At 45.3% G+C, this 18,431-nt stretch overlaps 2 protein-coding genes and 1 long non-coding RNA gene across 10 annotated transcripts in view; 2 read left to right on the top strand and 1 right to left on the bottom strand.

Moving 5' to 3' along the window:
- Positions 1-2,547, top strand: part of LDB1 (LIM domain binding 1) — a 66,087-nt gene extending 63,540 nt beyond the window's left edge. For all 4 annotated transcript variants that reach the window (XM_035132620.3, XM_035132621.3, XM_035132624.3 and 1 more), the window contains exon 11: positions 99-2,547. In XM_035132620.3, the coding sequence (XP_034988511.1) occupies positions 99-329 (231 nt within the window). In that variant the 3' untranslated portion in view covers positions 330-2,547. The remainder of the gene's footprint in view (positions 1-98) is intronic.
- Positions 2,548-11,508: 8,961 nt separating this feature from the next.
- LOC148685684 (uncharacterized) lies at positions 11,509-16,981 on the bottom strand. The gene is made up of 2 exons (XR_015950012.1): positions 16,658-16,981; positions 11,509-15,054 (listed from the first exon to the last, which is right to left on the bottom strand). It is a non-coding gene; the product is annotated as an uncharacterized LOC148685684 (long non-coding RNA).
- Positions 16,974-18,431, top strand: part of LOC118093703 (prominin-1-A-like) — a 37,136-nt gene continuing 35,678 nt past the window's right edge. For 2 of the 5 annotated variants that reach the window (XM_088669666.1, XM_035133308.3), the window contains exon 1: positions 17,345-17,522. The gene's annotated coding sequence lies outside the window, so the exon portion shown is untranslated. Of the gene's footprint in view, positions 17,180-17,344; positions 17,523-18,431 lie in introns of those variants that run through there. The other 3 variants (XM_035133305.3, XM_035133307.3, XM_035133310.3) reach the window with 3 other exon arrangements.

The raw sequence follows: 18,431 nt of genomic DNA, 5'->3' as shown, positions 1-18,431 counted from the left end.
AGGAAATGATTTGATTTGGCGGTGGCTGGCTCCCTCTGTGGTGTGGGTCAGGGCAGCCTCCACCTCGATTATGTTTCGGGACCCTCTTCCCTCCTCAGGATGTGATGGTGGTGGGCGAGCCGACCCTGATGGGCGGGGAGTTTGGTGACGAGGACGAGCGCCTGATCACGCGGCTGGAGAACACGCAGTTCGACGCTGCCAACGGCATTGATGACGAGGACAGCTTCAACAACTCTCCCGCGCTGGGCGCCAACAGCCCCTGGAACAGCAAGCCCCCCTCCAGTCAGGAGAGCAAGTCTGAGAACCCGACGTCGCAAGCATCGCAGTAAAGCCCTAACCCCCAGCCTGGCCTTCCACGGACTTGGCTGGCGTCCCCATGGACTGAGTCGAAACCGTTCTACCTGGACAATTTGTGAAGAAGAGTAGCCGGCTGGCTGGCCGGCAAGGTATCAGGGCCGGTGGGCCTTGCAGCGCCAGCCTGCCCACCTACCTGCCTCCAGTTGGCCTGGCCACCACTCCCTGATGTCTGCACTCTTGGCTGTGCCCTCTAGGGCAGACTTGGGGCGCTGGGGCTGACGGAGCCTAGGTCTCACTCTAGGCCTGGCAGAATTTTAACTCCTCCTCCCTTCCCACCCATGCATCCAGGAGCTCCGGACAACACAAGCGGCACTCTTGCAGGATGGCGTTCCGTGCTCTTTATACGCCCCGTTGGAACCTGACTGGCACGAAACACCTCAGGAAGGGAAGGGGCCACGAATGCTCCTGGCGATTTGGCAGAATGTCCAGCCCTAAGCACGTTTTATATAGAAGTCCAGCTCCATATTTGGCCTCAAGGGGGCTCCCTTCTAACAGGAGGGTCTGGCAATGTCACGGGGCAGCTATGATTTCTGTGGGGTGGGTCTCAAGCAGTCGTGCGGCAGTGGGGCTAATGCTGTCCTGCCTGAAGACAAGGGGAGTTTAATGCCTCCTGGAATGTGGTTATAAAAGAACCCTGCAGTTGGCATGGTGGGGGCACATGCCCCTTGTGGTCTGGCCCTCTGCCTGGCCTGCTCCTACAGAAAACTTCGATCTTGACCCCTCCCCTGTACTTTGGGTTTTGTTTTGTTTTTTTTTTACAAAAAAATTATTAAAATTGTACGTTAAAAAAAATCTGCCCTTCCTCCCTATTTCCCCCCAATCCTGATTTTTGTACAGGCTTGTCTACCAATTGGGAGTCTTGGTTTTTATATACAGTTCTGAGAGCTTCAAACCAAGGAGAGACTTTGCAGACTTCCTTTCTACATCATTTGAGGACAGCATGGCTGCCCCACTTTGCCCCCTCTGTGTAACTTGTGTGTGCTGCTGTCCTTGCTCCCTCCCTTCTCTACCACTCCCCCCCCCTTTCGGGTTTGTGTACCTTGTGCTTGTATATTTCCGCGCTGTAGGCTGTGTGTATGATACTGTTCTTTCACTGTGTTCTCACTAATGCAGCCGCCCCCACCAGTGGTTGGGGGAGTTCATTGTGACGGGCGTCCTTTGTGGGAGGCAGGAGAGTTCAGAGGGTACTGTCACCAGTTTACAGCAGTGCAGAACATGGGGAATGGGGGTGAACGCAACCTGGAGATGGGGTAACACATGCTTTGTAAAGAAGGGTGGCCATTTCCTCCATTACAGAGTGAAGTTCTAGGTAACTTTTTTCCAGCCGGATCCATCCTTCCTGGTGGGGATTGACAGGGGTCACAAAGGTCCCCAAGGAAAGAAGACCTGTTCCTAAACCCACCCAGTTCACTCTCTGGTGTTTGGATGTCACTCAACATTTTCCACCTGCAATTCCTTACTCTTAATTTTGTCCCGAGAACCATGGAAAGAAGTTGCTTTGTCATGGAGGCCTCAAACCAAACATCTGTAAAGCTTGGGTTGCCATCCGTGAGGTAGCCCACAAAGTCTTTTGGTCACCTCATGGCATGGACTGATTCTGAGGGTGGTGGCATTTAGAGGGCACAGTCTGGACTGTCATGGCAACCACCCTTTGCCTTACTTAGACTGTTTCTCTAAGCAGGTCCCAGACTGCGAGGGGCTTTTTTAGGAGGATTGCTGCCGCCAGGCTTACCCTAGAGCTGCCGTTTCCGGCCCATTGCTCTGTGGTAGACGCCACCTGGCTCATGCGCTGGAATCTCATAAGTTCTCCATTCCCCTGGAGGACCCCAGATGGATCAACCTGGAACATGCTTGGGGTGGGGGGTGGGACTGGTCACTTTTTATGTTTCTGGGCCCAGATGCTCCATTCTGGCTCTACCCCTCGGGAGTAGGCAATACAACAGTCAAGACTATAATTTACAGGGCGTTTTTCTGTAACCTTTTTGTACCTAAATATATGAGTGTCACGTCCCCCATTGCTGTGCTCGGCATGAACTGGTGACGTGAACTCTGTCCCCTCTCCCCACCCTTCTTGCCCTTTCCACCTACTACTCCCCCTCCCCCCCGGGGCACTGTAAAGCCTTTTTTTTTTTGCATAGTTTGTGCCATTTATGGTCATGTATGGTACCAATAAAACAACTTTTTTCGGTTTGGTGCTCTCCTGCCAGAGTCGTTTCTCATCGGACCTCGAGGAAAGGGACCTTGCTAGGTATTCTCCCTTGCTAGGTGAGGCTTGGACTTCCTCGCTTAGCCTGAAGACTTACCTGTTGTTCCCTGATGCCAGCCTCTCCTAAACTTTAAACACTCATACTTCCCTCCTATCCGTCCTCCCTTCCATCTCCACGGAACTCTGTTTGCTGGTACAACCCATTCTGGAACTTATACATCAGGAAACAAAATAAATAACAAACACATCAAAAATCACAGAAAATGTTCAACAGATCAGCATTCCAGTGTGAAGGCAGGGAGGGCATGGATCAACAATGCTGGTAGTGATTGGAATGGCATAACTCCTAGAAACATGGAGTTGGTAGTTTGCAACACTGCTTCTTACCTGCAATAGTAAATTGCCCTACATCACTGACCCAAGCAACCATAGGCCACGTCGTAGGGAGATGGGGGAAAGGAGGGAAATGTTACTTCAGGCTAGCCAGGAGAGTCACTTGTTAAGAACTTAGTGGTGGAAAAGCATGATAGGCAGCCGTTCTTTGAACAACTTACGATGGAGTGCCAACTGCGAGTCACCTTCCTGCCTCACTAGCAGTGGTCACTTCTAGCTTACATTTCCCTGCCCCTGCATGTGTTTTCGAAATGAATGCAGTGAAGCTACTTCAATGTAGTTGTAACTCTTCTCGTGTTGGAAAGGCCATCTTAACCCATTGTGAGGCCTGTGTGATTTCCAAAGTCGTTGCAACCCTCTTCCCTGTTCCACATCTCCTATTTGGAACAGACCTTTCCAGCATTTCAAAGACACAGGTCTTTTGACCGCTCTCCTGTCCCTTCTCCATGCAAATTTAAAAAGTGAGGATGGAGTGGTAACTTCTGTCAGCAAACAGCCACAGCACAAACATGCCTGGTTCTAGATAGGCCTTTATTCCTGTTTTAAGCTTAAACACATTGGTTAGCAGTTGCTAAACTGTTGGATCCCATACGCACAAACATGTTGGAAGAGAAGAAACCAACTTCTCCAAAGCCTGGACCTGTATTTTTTTTAACCTTTCTTTATATGACAGGGCTACTCAAGGGAAGCCCTAAGGAGTTTTCCCTCAGGATAATTATTTGTGCTTCTTTAGAAGCCTTTAACTTTGGGTGGCTGAGGGGGAAATGGGCCTCCACGCTTTTGTTCTGACATCAGCCTCCTGGTGCCTTGGCTCTTGTCCCGATAGCAGGAAACCACAGAGATGCAAAGAGGCGACAGTGCTTGTGCTGTTGAGGGTGAGGACAGGAGGAGGTTAAGCAATGGTTAATCTTGCCAATTGTCCTATCCTGTTGGCAAAGGATTAAAGGTCAGGCAAGTTCTGTCATGATGCCATTGGGGAAGGCTCAGGTTTCTCGCTCCTTTCCTCATCAGTAGGAGCAGCCAAAAAATACTTTTCAGGTCCAGCATCCTAGATCCTCCCCCCCCCCAAAAAGCTGTCATAGGTTATTAGAAACCCATAATGTTGTTGCATCTTCATTGCCAGCAGCTTGCTTTTTGTGAGTTGGGGACCCACAATAAAAAAAACCCTCTTTCTTTCAGGGTTACCTTCTCAATTTGTGAGTAGTCCACTATATATTTTACCCATTCTGTAGTCAAATATACAAATAAAACCCATTGTGCCAATTTTCTCCAGCAAAACAAATTTCAGCTGGAGATTTCAACTTGCTCATTTTGCCTTTATTGAAAGGATGCTCAGTTGGGACAGAGAAGAACGGCCTATATCTTATAGTTGGTCTTAGCATTTGATGTTTAGTAGCTAGTGGCAAGATTTTGTTTTTGTTTTTAAAAGTCCCATTGAGTTCAGTAAGACTTAAGGAAACCAGGCACAGGATTGCAGCCCTAATTCCCTTTGAAATGCAGACCCACTGAGGAAAAAACCAAAGATACTCCTCCCACCCCTGCCCACTACTTGTGCTGTAGCTGCTAGGAGCTGATGCCGTGTTCCACTGAGCAAACTGATGCAGAGCAATTGCCACTTTGCCCTTTCCTCTCCAGAAGATTAGTGTGATCAGCCTGAACACAAAGAAAGGCACTGCAGTCAGGCCAAACTGCTCTGTGAAGACATGTTGACTTTGCGCTTGGATATGGAGGTAACATTTGGGTACATTTAGTACTCTCTATGGTCCCATTAAAACTTGATTGTACAGTATACTCATTCTAAGGAAGGGCCGCTTCTGATGCTGCTAGCTGCTCGCAGGAACTTGCATTTAGGAAGCACAGTAAGTCTGCAACTTGTGTGCATTCAGCTTTATGCACTTGGCAATTAAAAACAAAACAAAAAAGCATTTTAAAAGGGGACAGGCATCCGGGGGGGGGACTTTTGCAATCTCACCTACCATTGCACCCAATGTGTTTTGATTATCTATGATTTTGGCTTTAGGCACGATCTCTGGAACGTAACCCCTATGTAAGTGGCAGACTTACTGTACATCACATTTCATGTGTATTCAGATCCCTTTAAAACCATGTTCATTATCCCATCATTCATTGGGATTTGATTTTCATGCAAAATATGGACATCAATATGCCATCCTTTTCTGTCATGTTGTCTTCTATTATTTACATCTTGCATTTATATCCCTGTTTTCAGCCAGGATTGGCTCCTGGAGTGATTTTTAAATCAAACACCCATATAGATACAATACATCTATAGAGATCTTTGGGGGGAGGTGGGGTGGGGGGAGTCATTTTACCCCTTAGCAGTCATTGATACAATGCAGGCTTTTCTTTCCAGAGAGAGGGAAGGCAAAAGAACCATCAGATAGATACAAGGGTTTGGTGATGGTACAGATGGCAAACCAAAAAAGCTGCCTTTTCCTTGTTCATCATTTTAAAGAGACGGAGGGACTGGTCCAAAGGTTTGCAGCCCTGTTTCCTGCGTGATGCGCTGCTCAACAGGCCTGAGACCCCACATTTAACTGTTTAGTATGTTATTAAATGGAATAACATTGTGAAATGTGTTTCTATCTGCTTTATCTGCTTCTGATTACATCAGTAATCTAGAAGCATTCTTCAGAGCATAGCTCTTTTAATATTCCTCCTGAGTTTCTCATAGGAGGAATGTTTTAAAGGCCTATCCTGTGTGAAGGACGCAAGTGGGTCAATTCTTCTGAAAGCACCACTGCTCCCATTGGTAAATGACACAATGTCATTTGGATTCTTAGAGGCTGGCCCCAGGGTGGGTGGCTTTGGAGTGCAAGCTACATAGCCATTGGCTCTCTTCCGTTCTTAATCTGTGATTCTGGGAGGAGCAGCCGGTAGGCTTGCCAGACTCAATAGAGGACAGGACTTCTGTGCCTTTAATTGCCCTGCTCTCTTTTGAGTCTGAAAACCTTAAAGAGAAACCAGCAGACCCTTTGCTTGGAAATTAAACAAAGGGTCTGCTGGTTTCCAGACTCAAAAGAGAGCAGGGCAATTAAAGGCACAGAAGTCCTGTCCTCTATTGAGTCTGGCAACCCTAGCAGCCGGTACCTTGAAAACAAAACTACTTGTGTGAACTTAAAGGTGGCCTTGTCATTGAATGTGTTATATAAACACATGCCAGGCAAGGATGCCTGTTCCCTGTACCTTCCAAGGAGGAAGTGGCCTGCAACCATCACAAACTCTAAGCCAGAACACGGTGGACTTACCCTCCTCCACCTGCCCCTCATAAGCTTCTTGCTTCCTGCTTGTGTTTTCAAGCGTGCTGATCTCTGCAGAGGTGTTCCTGTCAGCCACGCCCACAGCAAAAATACACAGCACCCTGCAGATTAAGAACAATTCAAAGAATTACAAACCCAAGAGCAACAGGAAAGGAGCATGTTGGTTTCTCTCTTTATAAACACTTGCGGCCATATATGAAAGATATCCCTTAGAATTGTTTTAAGGATTATTGAGATAATGTATGTGAAGCTCTGTGAACACTCATAGGGTATTATATCAAAGCATATGTATAATTGTGCACTATTTTATTTAAAAGCATTTAAGCCTGGCTCCAGATTTTTGCTAGCTTCAGGTTGTTGGGAGTTTCCTAAATAGGCTGCAGCAGTGCACAGAAAGAAACAGTCTGGGAAGTAGTTATTTAAAAAGAAGCAGTGAGGTGAAGGGGGGGGGGATACCATTTTGTAATATGTACAGTATTACTTCCCTTGATCAGGAGCAATATACTTTGGTTAGAATACTTAGCTTAGCTTAGAATAGCATTAGGCTATTTTGCTGCTGCATCACACTGTTGTCTCATGTTAAGCTTGTGATCCACTAAGACCCATAGATCCTTTTCACATGGCAAGGCAGGTGTCCCCCATCTTGTAGTGTAGCCTGTATGGAGTTCTGCTGCCTGTTCCTTCTCACTCTTTTCCAAAAAACACCTGCAAAAGGACACTTTTTTCCTGCGGTGACATCATGTAGCCCTGGTAACCTCCCCCTCCCAATCTTTGATCTTTATGGCCCAGTACTCTGCTCTCTTTGTTTCTTAATGGTACCTCTATCAGCTGATCTGCTGAACAGGAAAACCAGTGTAGCCTGTATGTTTATACTGCACCTGGCATCGTCCCTTAATACCCCACTCTTACTGCCTGCTTCCTTAAACTGGGACAAAGCTTCAGTAGCAGTGTTGGCAGGACAGAGGGAGAGTTCCCAGCATAGCTGCCAAGTTCTCCCTTTTTTAAGGGAAATTCCCTTATGCTGAATAGGCTTCCTCGCGAGAAAAGGGAAAACTTGGCAGCTATGGTTCCCAGTCCTTGCAATCAAGTCCCTTCAAATGCTTAAAGACTCACTAGAACTGGCCTCTGCATGCCATAAAGAGCACACCCATGGTTTTCTCAACACAGACTGGACAAGGAGCCTTCACTTTGGGAGTGTGCATTTTGTATTACAAATCTGGATTTCCCTTGTCCTCTCTTCTAGGATGGTGGTCTCCTGCTGTTTGGTGAAATGAGTCCTGGAATGGGTAGCAACGGGGCAAAGCAGCAGAAATGCATTGATGTGTGTGGTCTTTTTTTTATTACAGGTGAATGCTGTTTGTTCCGTTTTCACAGTCACTGGCTTCATATCTCTAAGCAAACAGGTGTTTAAGCACGTCACGCCTCCACCTCTTTTGTCAACAGCAAGGAGAACTCCTGGTTTTTAAGGAGCCCAGTTCCAGACTTAGTTATGCAGGCTTTCCATGAGAGTGGCTTTTAAAAAAAATCATGAGATTTTAAAGTAGAATAACAATTTACCTCTTGTATTCTGACATATGAGCCTGTTGAAGCACACTAGAATTATTTCAAGTGCTCTCCAACTAGCATTGTCTTCTTTAAGGGGAATTAAATGGGTAGCATCCAGTAGCTATAACTCTTATAGGGCTAGGCAACTGCACCCAAAGATCACGATGCCATGAAGCTCACAGGGTGACCTTGGGCCAGTCACTGCCTCTCAGCCTAAACTACTTCACAGGGATTAAATCAGGGGAAGAGCCACAGTGCCCCTGCCTTTCCTTTTGAGACCCTGGTGGTTCCCCTCTGTCTGCCCCTTAGCTAGCTTATTGTCCTCAGGAGTGGTGGAAGAAGCATCCCCAGTGTTTGAAGTATAAACTGTCAGGACAGTCAGCTTTGGTACATGCAGTGAGGGAGCATCTTGTCCTTCACTTCGGACAGCAAAATGTATTGTGCTGACCTTACTGGATCATCACCTTGTCATGGTGCGTGGGCTTGCACGTTCCTATGACCCTTGTGAGCGAAGCTGTCAGGAATCTCGTACTCCCAGCAGGGTCACCCAAGGCGGTAAGGTCAAAGGGAAGGAGCTAGACAAAGAATGATCCAAGAAGTCCTCAACAGCAGAACAGGCAGATGATAACAAGCAGTATGTTACAACGGCTGTGAAGGCAGATGAAGGCTGCAGCAGATCTACACACATAAAACAAATTCACGCACAGGCACCTTCCAAAAACCCATCTCACGGACTCATTGTTAAAACCGTGTTTATGGAAGACAATCTTACTCGGCTATGAGTGATCACCAAAGAAGAAGAATTGTCCTGACCTTGTCTCTCTCACCACGAGGAAGCACAGGATTGCTGTAGATTAAAGATGGAATTTCAGTTCCAAAATGCATTTCTATCCCACCTTTTCCTCCAAGGGGCTCAAGGTGGCACACATGCCTCTTCCTACCCTTTCTTTTTATTTTTCTTTTATCTTCACAACATCCCGCCCTGTGGAACGCCCTCCCATCAGATGTCAATGAAATAAGCACCTATCCTATTTTTAAAAGACATCTGAAGGCAGCCCTGTTTAGGGAAGTTTTTAATATTAAATTCTGTATTGTTTCTAACACTCGATTGGGAGCTGCCCAGAGTGGCTGGGGAAACTCAGCCACATGGGCGGGGTATAAATAATAAATTATTATTATTATCCCTGACAGCTAGTATAGGTGGAAAGACTGTGAGTGGCTGAAGGTCACCCAGTGATCTTTGTGGCTGATGCTCAGGGGTGCCAACTTGAATTAAATATGGGGGGGCAGGTAAGCCCCATCCCTCATGATTAATTTGAATGGCACACCATTTGAATGGCAGTGACTATCAACTCTTGGCCTCTAGGGGTTGGCTGCTATGGGCTGAGTTGAAATTTGAACCTTGGTCTCTCTGGTCCTAGTTCAGGACTTCAATCGCTTCACCACAGGACTCCAAGACAACCATCCACTCCCAATCAGACCCTTGGGGGGGGGGTTGTTCTCTCTCCCCCCCCCAGCATCTTCAATTTTAAAAAACCCAAATCCTAGAGTGGCCAGAGGCAAAACAGGAAAGGCTGCTGCCCACTTAATAGCTGTAGGAATTTCAGCAAGTGAATTTATTGCATTTCTACCATTGGTCATTTCAAAAACTGGATCTTTTCTCATGGGGGAGGGGTTTATCTGGCAAAATAAGCCAGTTTCAGTCATATGTATACAGCAGCGTTTTTCAACCACTGTTCCGCGGCACACTAGTGTGCCGCGAGACACTGGCTGGTGTGCCGCGACGTGCGGCGACGAGAAGGGCGATTTGCATTGTCACGTGCCTGGCGGCCGCCAATTAACAGGACTGACCCGCCGGAAAGCAATATTTCTCCTCCTCTTTCCCAAAGCTCAGTGCAAACGAGCCTGGCGGCCACCAATACACAACACTGACCCGCCGGAAAGCAATATTTGGCAAGTGTTTCTTACAGTCATAATTATAATATAGGGTGGCACAGAGTTAAATTTTTTAACTTTTTTAATGGTGGTGTGCCTCATGATTTTTTTCACGGAACAAGTGTGCCGTGGCCCAAAAAAGGTTGAGAAACACTGGTATACAGTATTTCTAATCTGGGGCAAAGGACAAGCTTCAAGCAAGCAAAGCAGCATCTTTGGTCTGGCAATCTTTATTGAATCCCAGTGTTGGGGCTGTTTGTTTTTGCAAAACAATTCTGTTCCCCTGAGGCGTGAGCTGCTTGCTAAGGAATGTCCCTCTGGAAGGATAAAGCAGGAGTTCAGACTCCCAGGCGAGTGTTTCAGTCTACCCCAAGGCACCCTTAGCTCTTTAACAAGGAAGTTTCCTGTCAGAAATTCCTCATTCCCCAGGCCCCACTAGAGACAGCCTTAGCAGCCGGAAATGAGGTGCTACAAACCCTCTGAGGGAGTTTGATTTAGGAGAAGGGTGGGCCTGGTTCCTTTCACAGGAGGAGCGGAAAGGCCTAGCAAAGAAATCAGTAGCTCCTCCCTGAGTTAACATTACTACAGCAAAGGAGCAGTGTGGGAAAGCTCTATCCTTACAAAATAAATAGTTTTTACTAATCCTTTTGCTAATGGAACAAAACTTTCGGTCTAATCAAGCTTATCCGTGTGCACCATATTTCCGAAAACTACCATGGATGACATCAATTTCAGAAACGATTACTCCAAGAAGTCCCTTGATCTTTGAATTTGTTTTGTAGTTTTATACAGAAACATGTTGAGCTCTGACTCAAAACCCTCTCACCTTGCCCCATTATCATTATACATGATAAAGCTATTTTTAGCCATCTCACCCCTTGCTTTTTCCTGTAAGACCAATTGCAGTCCTTATCAGTCGCGTCAACAGGTTTACCACACCTATCAGCCAATCACCCATTCCCACCACCATTCTGACTAATACCCCTCCCCACCCTCTCACTATATATAAGGGTCTGGTGACTTCTGTTTCAGTGTATCTGAAGAGGTGTGCATGCACACGAAAGCTCATACCAATAAAGTCTCTAAGGTGCTTGCTACTCGGCCAGTAAAGCGAGATGAGCGTCGCAACCCCAGAGTTATCCACAACTGGACTTAACGGTCAGGGGTCCCTTACCTTTACCTTTAAGGTGCTACTGGAAGGAATTTTTAAATTTTGTTTCGACTACGGCAGACCAACACAGCTACCCAACTCATACTGCAAGACTGTGATGCTCATATAGCTTTATCTGTAAAGAATGGCCCCCTCAGGGCCTGCTCCTCCCCCTTGGAAATCTACCCTTAACTGCCCAGTGGGAAGGATCCTGATGTGTTTTTATCTGCTTATTGTGCTTTAAACATATGTCACTGAATATTAATTGCAAGCTGACTTGGTAGGATTTATATTCTGAATGATTGGGATATAAAGAATTGCAGTCCATAGTAAACAATAGATTCAAATCTCAGAGTGAACCTGTCTAGTATGGTAAAAACTGCGCTTCACTCCCCTAATTAATTCACTGTTGATGATGTAACAACAACAACAACAACATTCGCATTAGCCAAAGGCCATAGCAACAAAAAAACAGCACACTGTGTACAATAAAAGATCCTATTTACCTCATTTTTCCTCTTTCTTCTTAGTGTCTTAACAAATGAAACTGATTTGCAAAAATGATACATGTTAAAATATGAGCGACACTGCACACACCTTTGTAATTCAAGAAATCTTTAATAAAAAATATTTTTTTAAAAAAAGCACAAATTAGAATCCTGAATTATCAATCAGTTGGTGGCCCTTATTCTAATTGCCCCAGCAATGAAGCTAGCAACCTTAGCTGTTGTCTGATCATTTAGGTCTGATAGAAGGAAATGCATTATGGCCATGGTTGAGCGCCCTGGGATGGTTAGAAGGAGTAGGGTGATCATCTCGTTCCTCAGGTCTTTATAAAGGGAACAGGACATGATGTATTGAAGTGTACATCAGCTTCTACTAGTTGCATAAAATGGAAGGTCCAGGGACAAAGCCATCTCACTTCTGTGTCACAGCTGGAGATTGTTACTTAGGCTTTAAAATACAGGAAGGTTATTGTTATGTTGTGATGTTGTTGTTGTTGTTTAGTCGTTTAGTCGTGTCCGACTCTTCGTGACCCCATGGACCATAGCACGCCAGGCACTCCTGTCCTGCACTGCCTCCCGCAGTTTGGTCAAACTCATGTTCGTAGCTTCGAGAACACTGTCCAACCATCTTGTCCTCTGTCGTCCCCTTCTCCTTGTGCCCTCAATCTTTCCCAACATCAGGGTCTTTTCCAAGGATTCTTCTCTTCTCATGAGGTGGCCAAAGTATTGGAGCCTCAGCTTCACGATCTGTCCTTCCAGGGAGCACTCAGGGCTGATTTCCTTAAGAATGGATAGGTTTGATCTTCTTGCAGTCCATGGGACTCTCAAGAGTCTCCTCCAGCACCATAATTCAAAAGCATCAATTCTTAGGCGATCAGCCTTCTTTGTGGTCCAGCTCTCACTTCCATACATCACTACTGGGAAAACCATAGCTTTAACTATACGGACCTTTGTCGGCAAGGTGATGTCTCTGCTTTTTAAGATGCTGTCTAGGTTTCCCATTGCTTTTCTCCCAAGAAGCAGGCGTCTTTTAATTTCGTGACTGCTGTCACCATCTGCAGTGATCAAGGAGCCCAAGAAAGTAAAATCTCTCACTGCCTCCATTTCTTCCCCTTCTATTTTTATGTTGTGATACATAACAGTTATTGCAATGTCTGTTTATGTCTTTAGCTTATTATGCCTATTATAGGTAGGAACTGAAGTCTTTCTGAACCCCTCTGAGTTAGTGCTCTGACACAGCCTCATGCCCTGCCATGTCTGCTATTCAAGAGGGTGTCACTCAGATCATGGGGAGACTAACAAACATACTGTGGCATGAGCTTTTGTGGGCCAGAACACATTTTAATGCTCGAGAACATTTGTGACAGGGCCAGAGAGGTGTTCGGTTGAGCAAATATGCCAGCAGATTCTGGTCATGTTTACTCTGAAGAAAATCCCACTTTATTTAATGGAACTTATTTCCAAATAAATGAGCATTGGATTACAGGCTTAGCTTTTCTTTTTTGCTCTGGAAACAGGCAGAGACAGCAGCAATTAAAGGAAATCAAAATATTATTTAACAAGCCTCGAGTGCATGGTAGTAAGAAGCTGCTTTTCTTCTAAGAGGAGTTGGAGTAGGTAACAAAATACCAAATGTGTTACCCAACAACTCATACAGTATACCATTAAATACTTACTAAAGATAAGGTGAACAAGCAACAGTCAATTGTGTCAGTTAATAATTCAATAATAGTTGATAAAGGAAATCAGTACTAATAGGCTTTCACTTTTAATTATTACTTAGTGCTTTTATGTTATTCTGCTGTCTCCTTCAACTCATTGTTCCACCAAATCCTTCCCCACAGTGCCTGCAATTTTCACTCAAGCAGCATTCCCACACAACACCCAGACCTTGTTCAGCGCGGCTTCCTCTATTTGGTTCTGCCTCTCAGCTCCTCTCAGTTGCTCTAAGGCTAAGCTTACTGCTAGCTGCCCTTCCTACATGCGGCCAAGACTGGGATTCACCAAGGCACAATCAGGTGCCTTCAGGTATCTGAAGAAGTGTGCATGCACACGAAAGCTCATACCAAAATAAAAACTTAGTTGGTCTTTAAGGTGCTACTGAAGGAATTTTTTTTCAAGGCACAATCAATTATTATAGGGCATGCCAGGTTAACCCAGGGTACTATATCACTCCAGCTGCAGCTTGTTGTCTGCAGCCTTCACCAACCTGGTGCCCTCAGCTATTTTGGACTACAATTAGTAGTAGTAGTAGTAGTAGTAGTAGTAGTAGTAGTAGTAGTGTTGCCACCTTTGTTCTGGCAAAATACATGACAGGGCGGGGTGGGGTGGTTGGGGGAGATTTTTTCCCATCTAGTGATGAAGTGACTTTAGACCAATCCATTGCAATCTATTGCAGCCAAACCAGATTGCCCTTCTGGAATTTGTAACACACAAACATGCGCGCGCGCACATACACACGTGAATTTTTAAATCTGTTTGCACTTGGCTACCCAGAGCTTAAATACATGACCTTTCACAGACATGCATTTGGTGAGGATGCCTAATTTGGCAGAGAGAGAAAGAGGAGACCTGAAATACAGGATAAAACTGTATCAATACAGGACATAGCATTTTACATTGAAATGCAAGGCAATCCTGTATTATACAGGATAGGTGGCAACCCTAACTACAAGTCCCATCAGGCTCAGCTGAAAATGCCCCTCTCTCCCATACAACATAGTTTCTCTGTCTGTCTTCTCCACAAAAATGTTCCCTTTCATTTTTGTTTTAACAAACACCTAATATTAGATAAGGACTATTTCTATGGGGTTCAGTCTCATCACCATCTTATTTGTATGCCACCTTTCCATAGAAAAGAATTCTGCGAAGAGGTTTATGACAAAGAAAACAGGAATACATCTCAAAACCAACCAACAATTTCATAATACAGTCACAACATAATAGCCAATATAACACCATACCCAAAACCACATCAATTCAGTACTGTACGTATAACAAGATTGCACTAATGACATTACATCTCCTGGCAATAGCTTTCTGGCATTGCCAAGAAAAATATTAACCAAATCACTGAACAGCAAAATCTATTTCAAGAGCCATCCTCTTCAGTCACAAGGTAACCTAAGATGTTCCATGCTAAAGTATGGTTTATGTCCCATCATCCAGATTATGTACTTGTCTATGCAAACATGTTTACCAATAAAAACCCAGAAAATGTCGGCCACACAAAACTGATAAAATGGGAACTGAAAGGTCAGCAAGTGTTGGGAAGGTTCCTTAATGTTTACTTAACATTTAAATCTCCATCTCTCTCCTCCCCCCACATTTCCCAGTAGCCTGAACAACCTCCCATGATGAACTACTTTAATGAGAAGTAGTGTGTGCCACATGCCTAAGTCTTCTTCCATAGTTTGAAAAACTTTAAATCCTGCATGCATAGCATTACACTCTTGCATTCCATGCAAATTCATTCTGAATAATTATTCCCTCCAGGGTTATTTTGTACAGTAATCACAATCACCAAGGGCTGAACTACACAATCAGCAGACAACTTCACTATAATGGGCTTCCAATAACATTATTGGCCTGAGAGGCTTTGGAATGCAGTAGAAACATCTTGGTGCCTTGCTGTATCCACCTCCCAGCACTGCAGGTGAGACGGATCTGGGCTCTTTCCTTCTGCAAGAGAAGAGAACCTGGCTAAAAATGCAGCATGAAAAAAACAAGCTTCCTCCATTGTTTGTCTTTTCTGTTTTACTGTATAGCTTTAAATTGATGCTTATTGTTTTTGTAATACTATGTAAACTTGTGAGTTCTAGCTGAAAAGTATTATATACTGGATTAGACACTTTTAAATTGAAGCTAGGAAAGTAAATGCTTCCCTTATATGAAACTCATAGCAATCCTTCCTCCAACAACGCTTTTAGATTTTGTCATTTTCCTCAATTCTTCTACCATTTGTCTTTTCTCTTTGGATACTTTCCCATAAATCACAGATGTTTTGCAAACAAATATATTATAGGTTTCCAATTTGAAACTGGGAGCAGATGATTTCTGTTAATTATAGGGGTGTGTCAAAATTAAAATATTGAAATTGTATTAATGAAAATTAATACCAAAAAGTAATACTGTATACAAATAAACAATGATGATGACGGTCATACGTAGTTTCTGTCTGTTTATAAATAATTTATAGATAGATGAAGTTGTACATAAATTCACTCACATATTTTTAAATTATTACCAAAGATGGAATCCAAGGGGATGAACTGTGGAATTAAATAAACTTGAGAATGAGGGAAGGGTGAAAAGAAGGATTACATTTTGATAGATTATCTTATTTTGGGAATAATAATATTAAAAGGCAGCCTGATATTTGGTAGCGGAGGCAGAAAATGCAAATGGAAGCCCTATGGTAACGTAATTAATACTTGACAACTTGGTAGCTTAAAATCCACTGTGTGAGGAAGACCACAATTTCATGCATAATGGCAAAGACAACCCTAATAATAATATTAATCAGATTTGGTGATCCCAACCCAAATAGCGTGGCAGCAAAATACAGACTAGGTAAGAGTTTTTGCACGTTCAAGAGACTCCCCATATTTGCAGGAGAGTGTCACAGTGTTTACAAAAAACAGACCTTCTGAAGCCACAATAAAGGGAGCATATGCACAAAGCCCACAGAACAGTTGTGTGAATTCAGAGTTAATTAAAGACTTGCCTTTTGGCTCATATGTTTCCTAGCCACTAATAACAGTTCCTCTCCAGTGCTATTATTTATGATTTTTAAATGAAAACTGATAATCCCCTTGATCATAAAATATCTGAGAGGTGAACAAAAGTACATTGAGAATAAAGATCCAGAAGATACATACCCAGTACAATTTACGGATTTACACTCTTTTGAGATATTAAAATCTAGCTAGGATCAGGCAGTTTGTAATAGTATTTAGTGTGTGGGTAAGAACATTATTATGCTATTATTATAATGTCCATCCAGTATGGTGTACAAGCTTTTTTCTTCAATAATAATAATAATAATATAATGTATAATGGAAGAAAATCCTTAATTATATTCAGTACAATGCTAGCAACAGATAAAACTAATAACCATTCATTTCAAAAAGTGAATAGTAAAAAGAAATAGTTTTGTTTTGTGTTTAGTGTTTTATTGGAAATAGCCATTGGAAAGCTTTATTAATGTATTTATTAGAGTTTTTTTAATACGTTGGGTTTAACTGCATAAAATTATTTTAATAAATATAAATGAATAAAAGACCTGGAAATGGAGAAAAAGAAAGTTGCTGAGGAACCATCTTGTGCTCGGGGGAGAGACAGAAGCAGTCTGGTGAGTTGGGAAAGTATCCAGTTCTCCATCTATCCGGACCTCCCGCCCGCTTCCCTTGAGCATCTAAGAGTCTCCAAACCTCCCGAGACTTCAAGGGGCTGCGCTCAAGAGTTTCCTGCGGGTTCCGGCCTTGGGGGGCGGCAGGGATGTTCTCGCTTGCTCCCGGGCCGGGGAGGGGGCATGGGCAGCTGGGAGGGGCCAGGCCACCGAGCACCGACCGAGAGAAAGCGGCCGGCGGGCCGGCGGCGGGGGAACGGAAGGGAGGGCAGGGCGGGCGAGTAGGCTGGATTGGAAAGGAGGTGAGGCTGTTCTCCTGGGTCCAGCCCCCTCGCTCCACGCCGAGGGAAATCCGCTATGGGGATCGGCGCCCGACGGAGCTCCCTCGCTGTAGCCTTTGCTCTCCTTCTCCCACAGAGGCTGCGCCCCCCATTGTCCGCGAGGGGGCAGCGGCAGGTGAGGCGAACCCCCCTTCCCAGGCGCGCGTGGGTTGGGCGGCTTTCTGAATCGATTTTCCTCTCCCCGGCCTGAGCGCGACCAAGCGTGGGATCTGTCGGGCGGGCTGAGGGGAGGGGGTCGGAGCGCGCGAAAGAAGTTGAGACTTTCCTTTCCTAACTCCCTCCCGGGCGGCGGACAGTAGCACTTGGCCGGTCGCCGGAGCCTGGCATGGCGCGGGGAGGGCGAGTGAGTCCGTTCCTCCCTCCCAGCCGGTGCTGAGCTCCGTGGCAGCGGCGGCAGCGCCGCTTACTTCCTCCTCCTCCTCCTCCTCCCGCCGTGCCGCCTCGTTGGGGCGCCGCAGGTGAGGAGACTTTTCGGTGAGAAGGGCTTTCCGGGAGGAAGTGTGCGAGCAGGGTTGCTTGGAGGGTGGTACGGATGGGACGGCCAGGGTGTTTCATCCTGGCGGCGCCTCTTAGTTCTGGCTGGTGTTTCCTGAGTAGGGGGCTGCTGTCTGGGATGTTAGTTCTTGGAGTGGTAGAGGCTCGAATTTGGCGCAAAAGAGGCGCGGTTTCTACCGTGGGCTTCATAAGAACCAGAGAAATGCTCTGGCACCGAGTCAGGCCACAGGCTCATCTTGTCCGGCCACCTGTTTCTGCCCCCTGCCCCCGTGACAGCCTGGGCCCCCGGAAAGCTTCCACATCAGCTTGGAATCTGGCAGGGATCTCGAGGGTCATCCAGTCCAACCCCCTGCGATGCAGGAATCTCAGCTAAAGTTTCTGTCCTGCTTTCCTCCCTCTCCTTCCAAGTAATATTCAGAGGGACAGTATTCCCAGCCTTTAGCTAGAATAGTTATCTATTCACCCTGAGGTTCATGTGCAGTCCTGGAAAAACGCAAATGTACTGTTGACATGATTATTTTTCTCCAATGAACTCTGTAGTTCAGGAGGGCAGACAATAAGCACATAAAGTTGTCCCCTCCCCGCTGAATTCTATGCTGGAAAATGCGTCACCTGTTGAATTTTGGTTTGTCAGGCAGCGATTAAATACATAGTGATGGTGATGATAACAAACAACTTGCCCCATCCCATCTCAGAAGAGGTTTGCTAACCCAGCAATTCATTTGGGTGATGCAGCTCTGCAGCCCAGCGTTGTTCAAACCATTCTGGCGGGGATCGTAAGGGTAAGGTGCAAAAATGGCTTTGTTGTGCTTTAATTCTAAAGCAGCCTTCCCCAGCATGGTGCCCTTCAGATGTTTTGGACTGCAATTCCT

This window comes from Zootoca vivipara, chromosome 5, assembly GCF_965207765.1.
Source record: "Zootoca vivipara chromosome 5, rZooViv2.hap1.1, whole genome shotgun sequence".
NCBI classification, from domain to species: Eukaryota; Metazoa; Chordata; class Lepidosauria; order Squamata; family Lacertidae; genus Zootoca; species Zootoca vivipara.
Note: the sequence above shows the minus strand (reverse complement) of the source record. Positions and strands in the feature narration are given on the sequence as shown.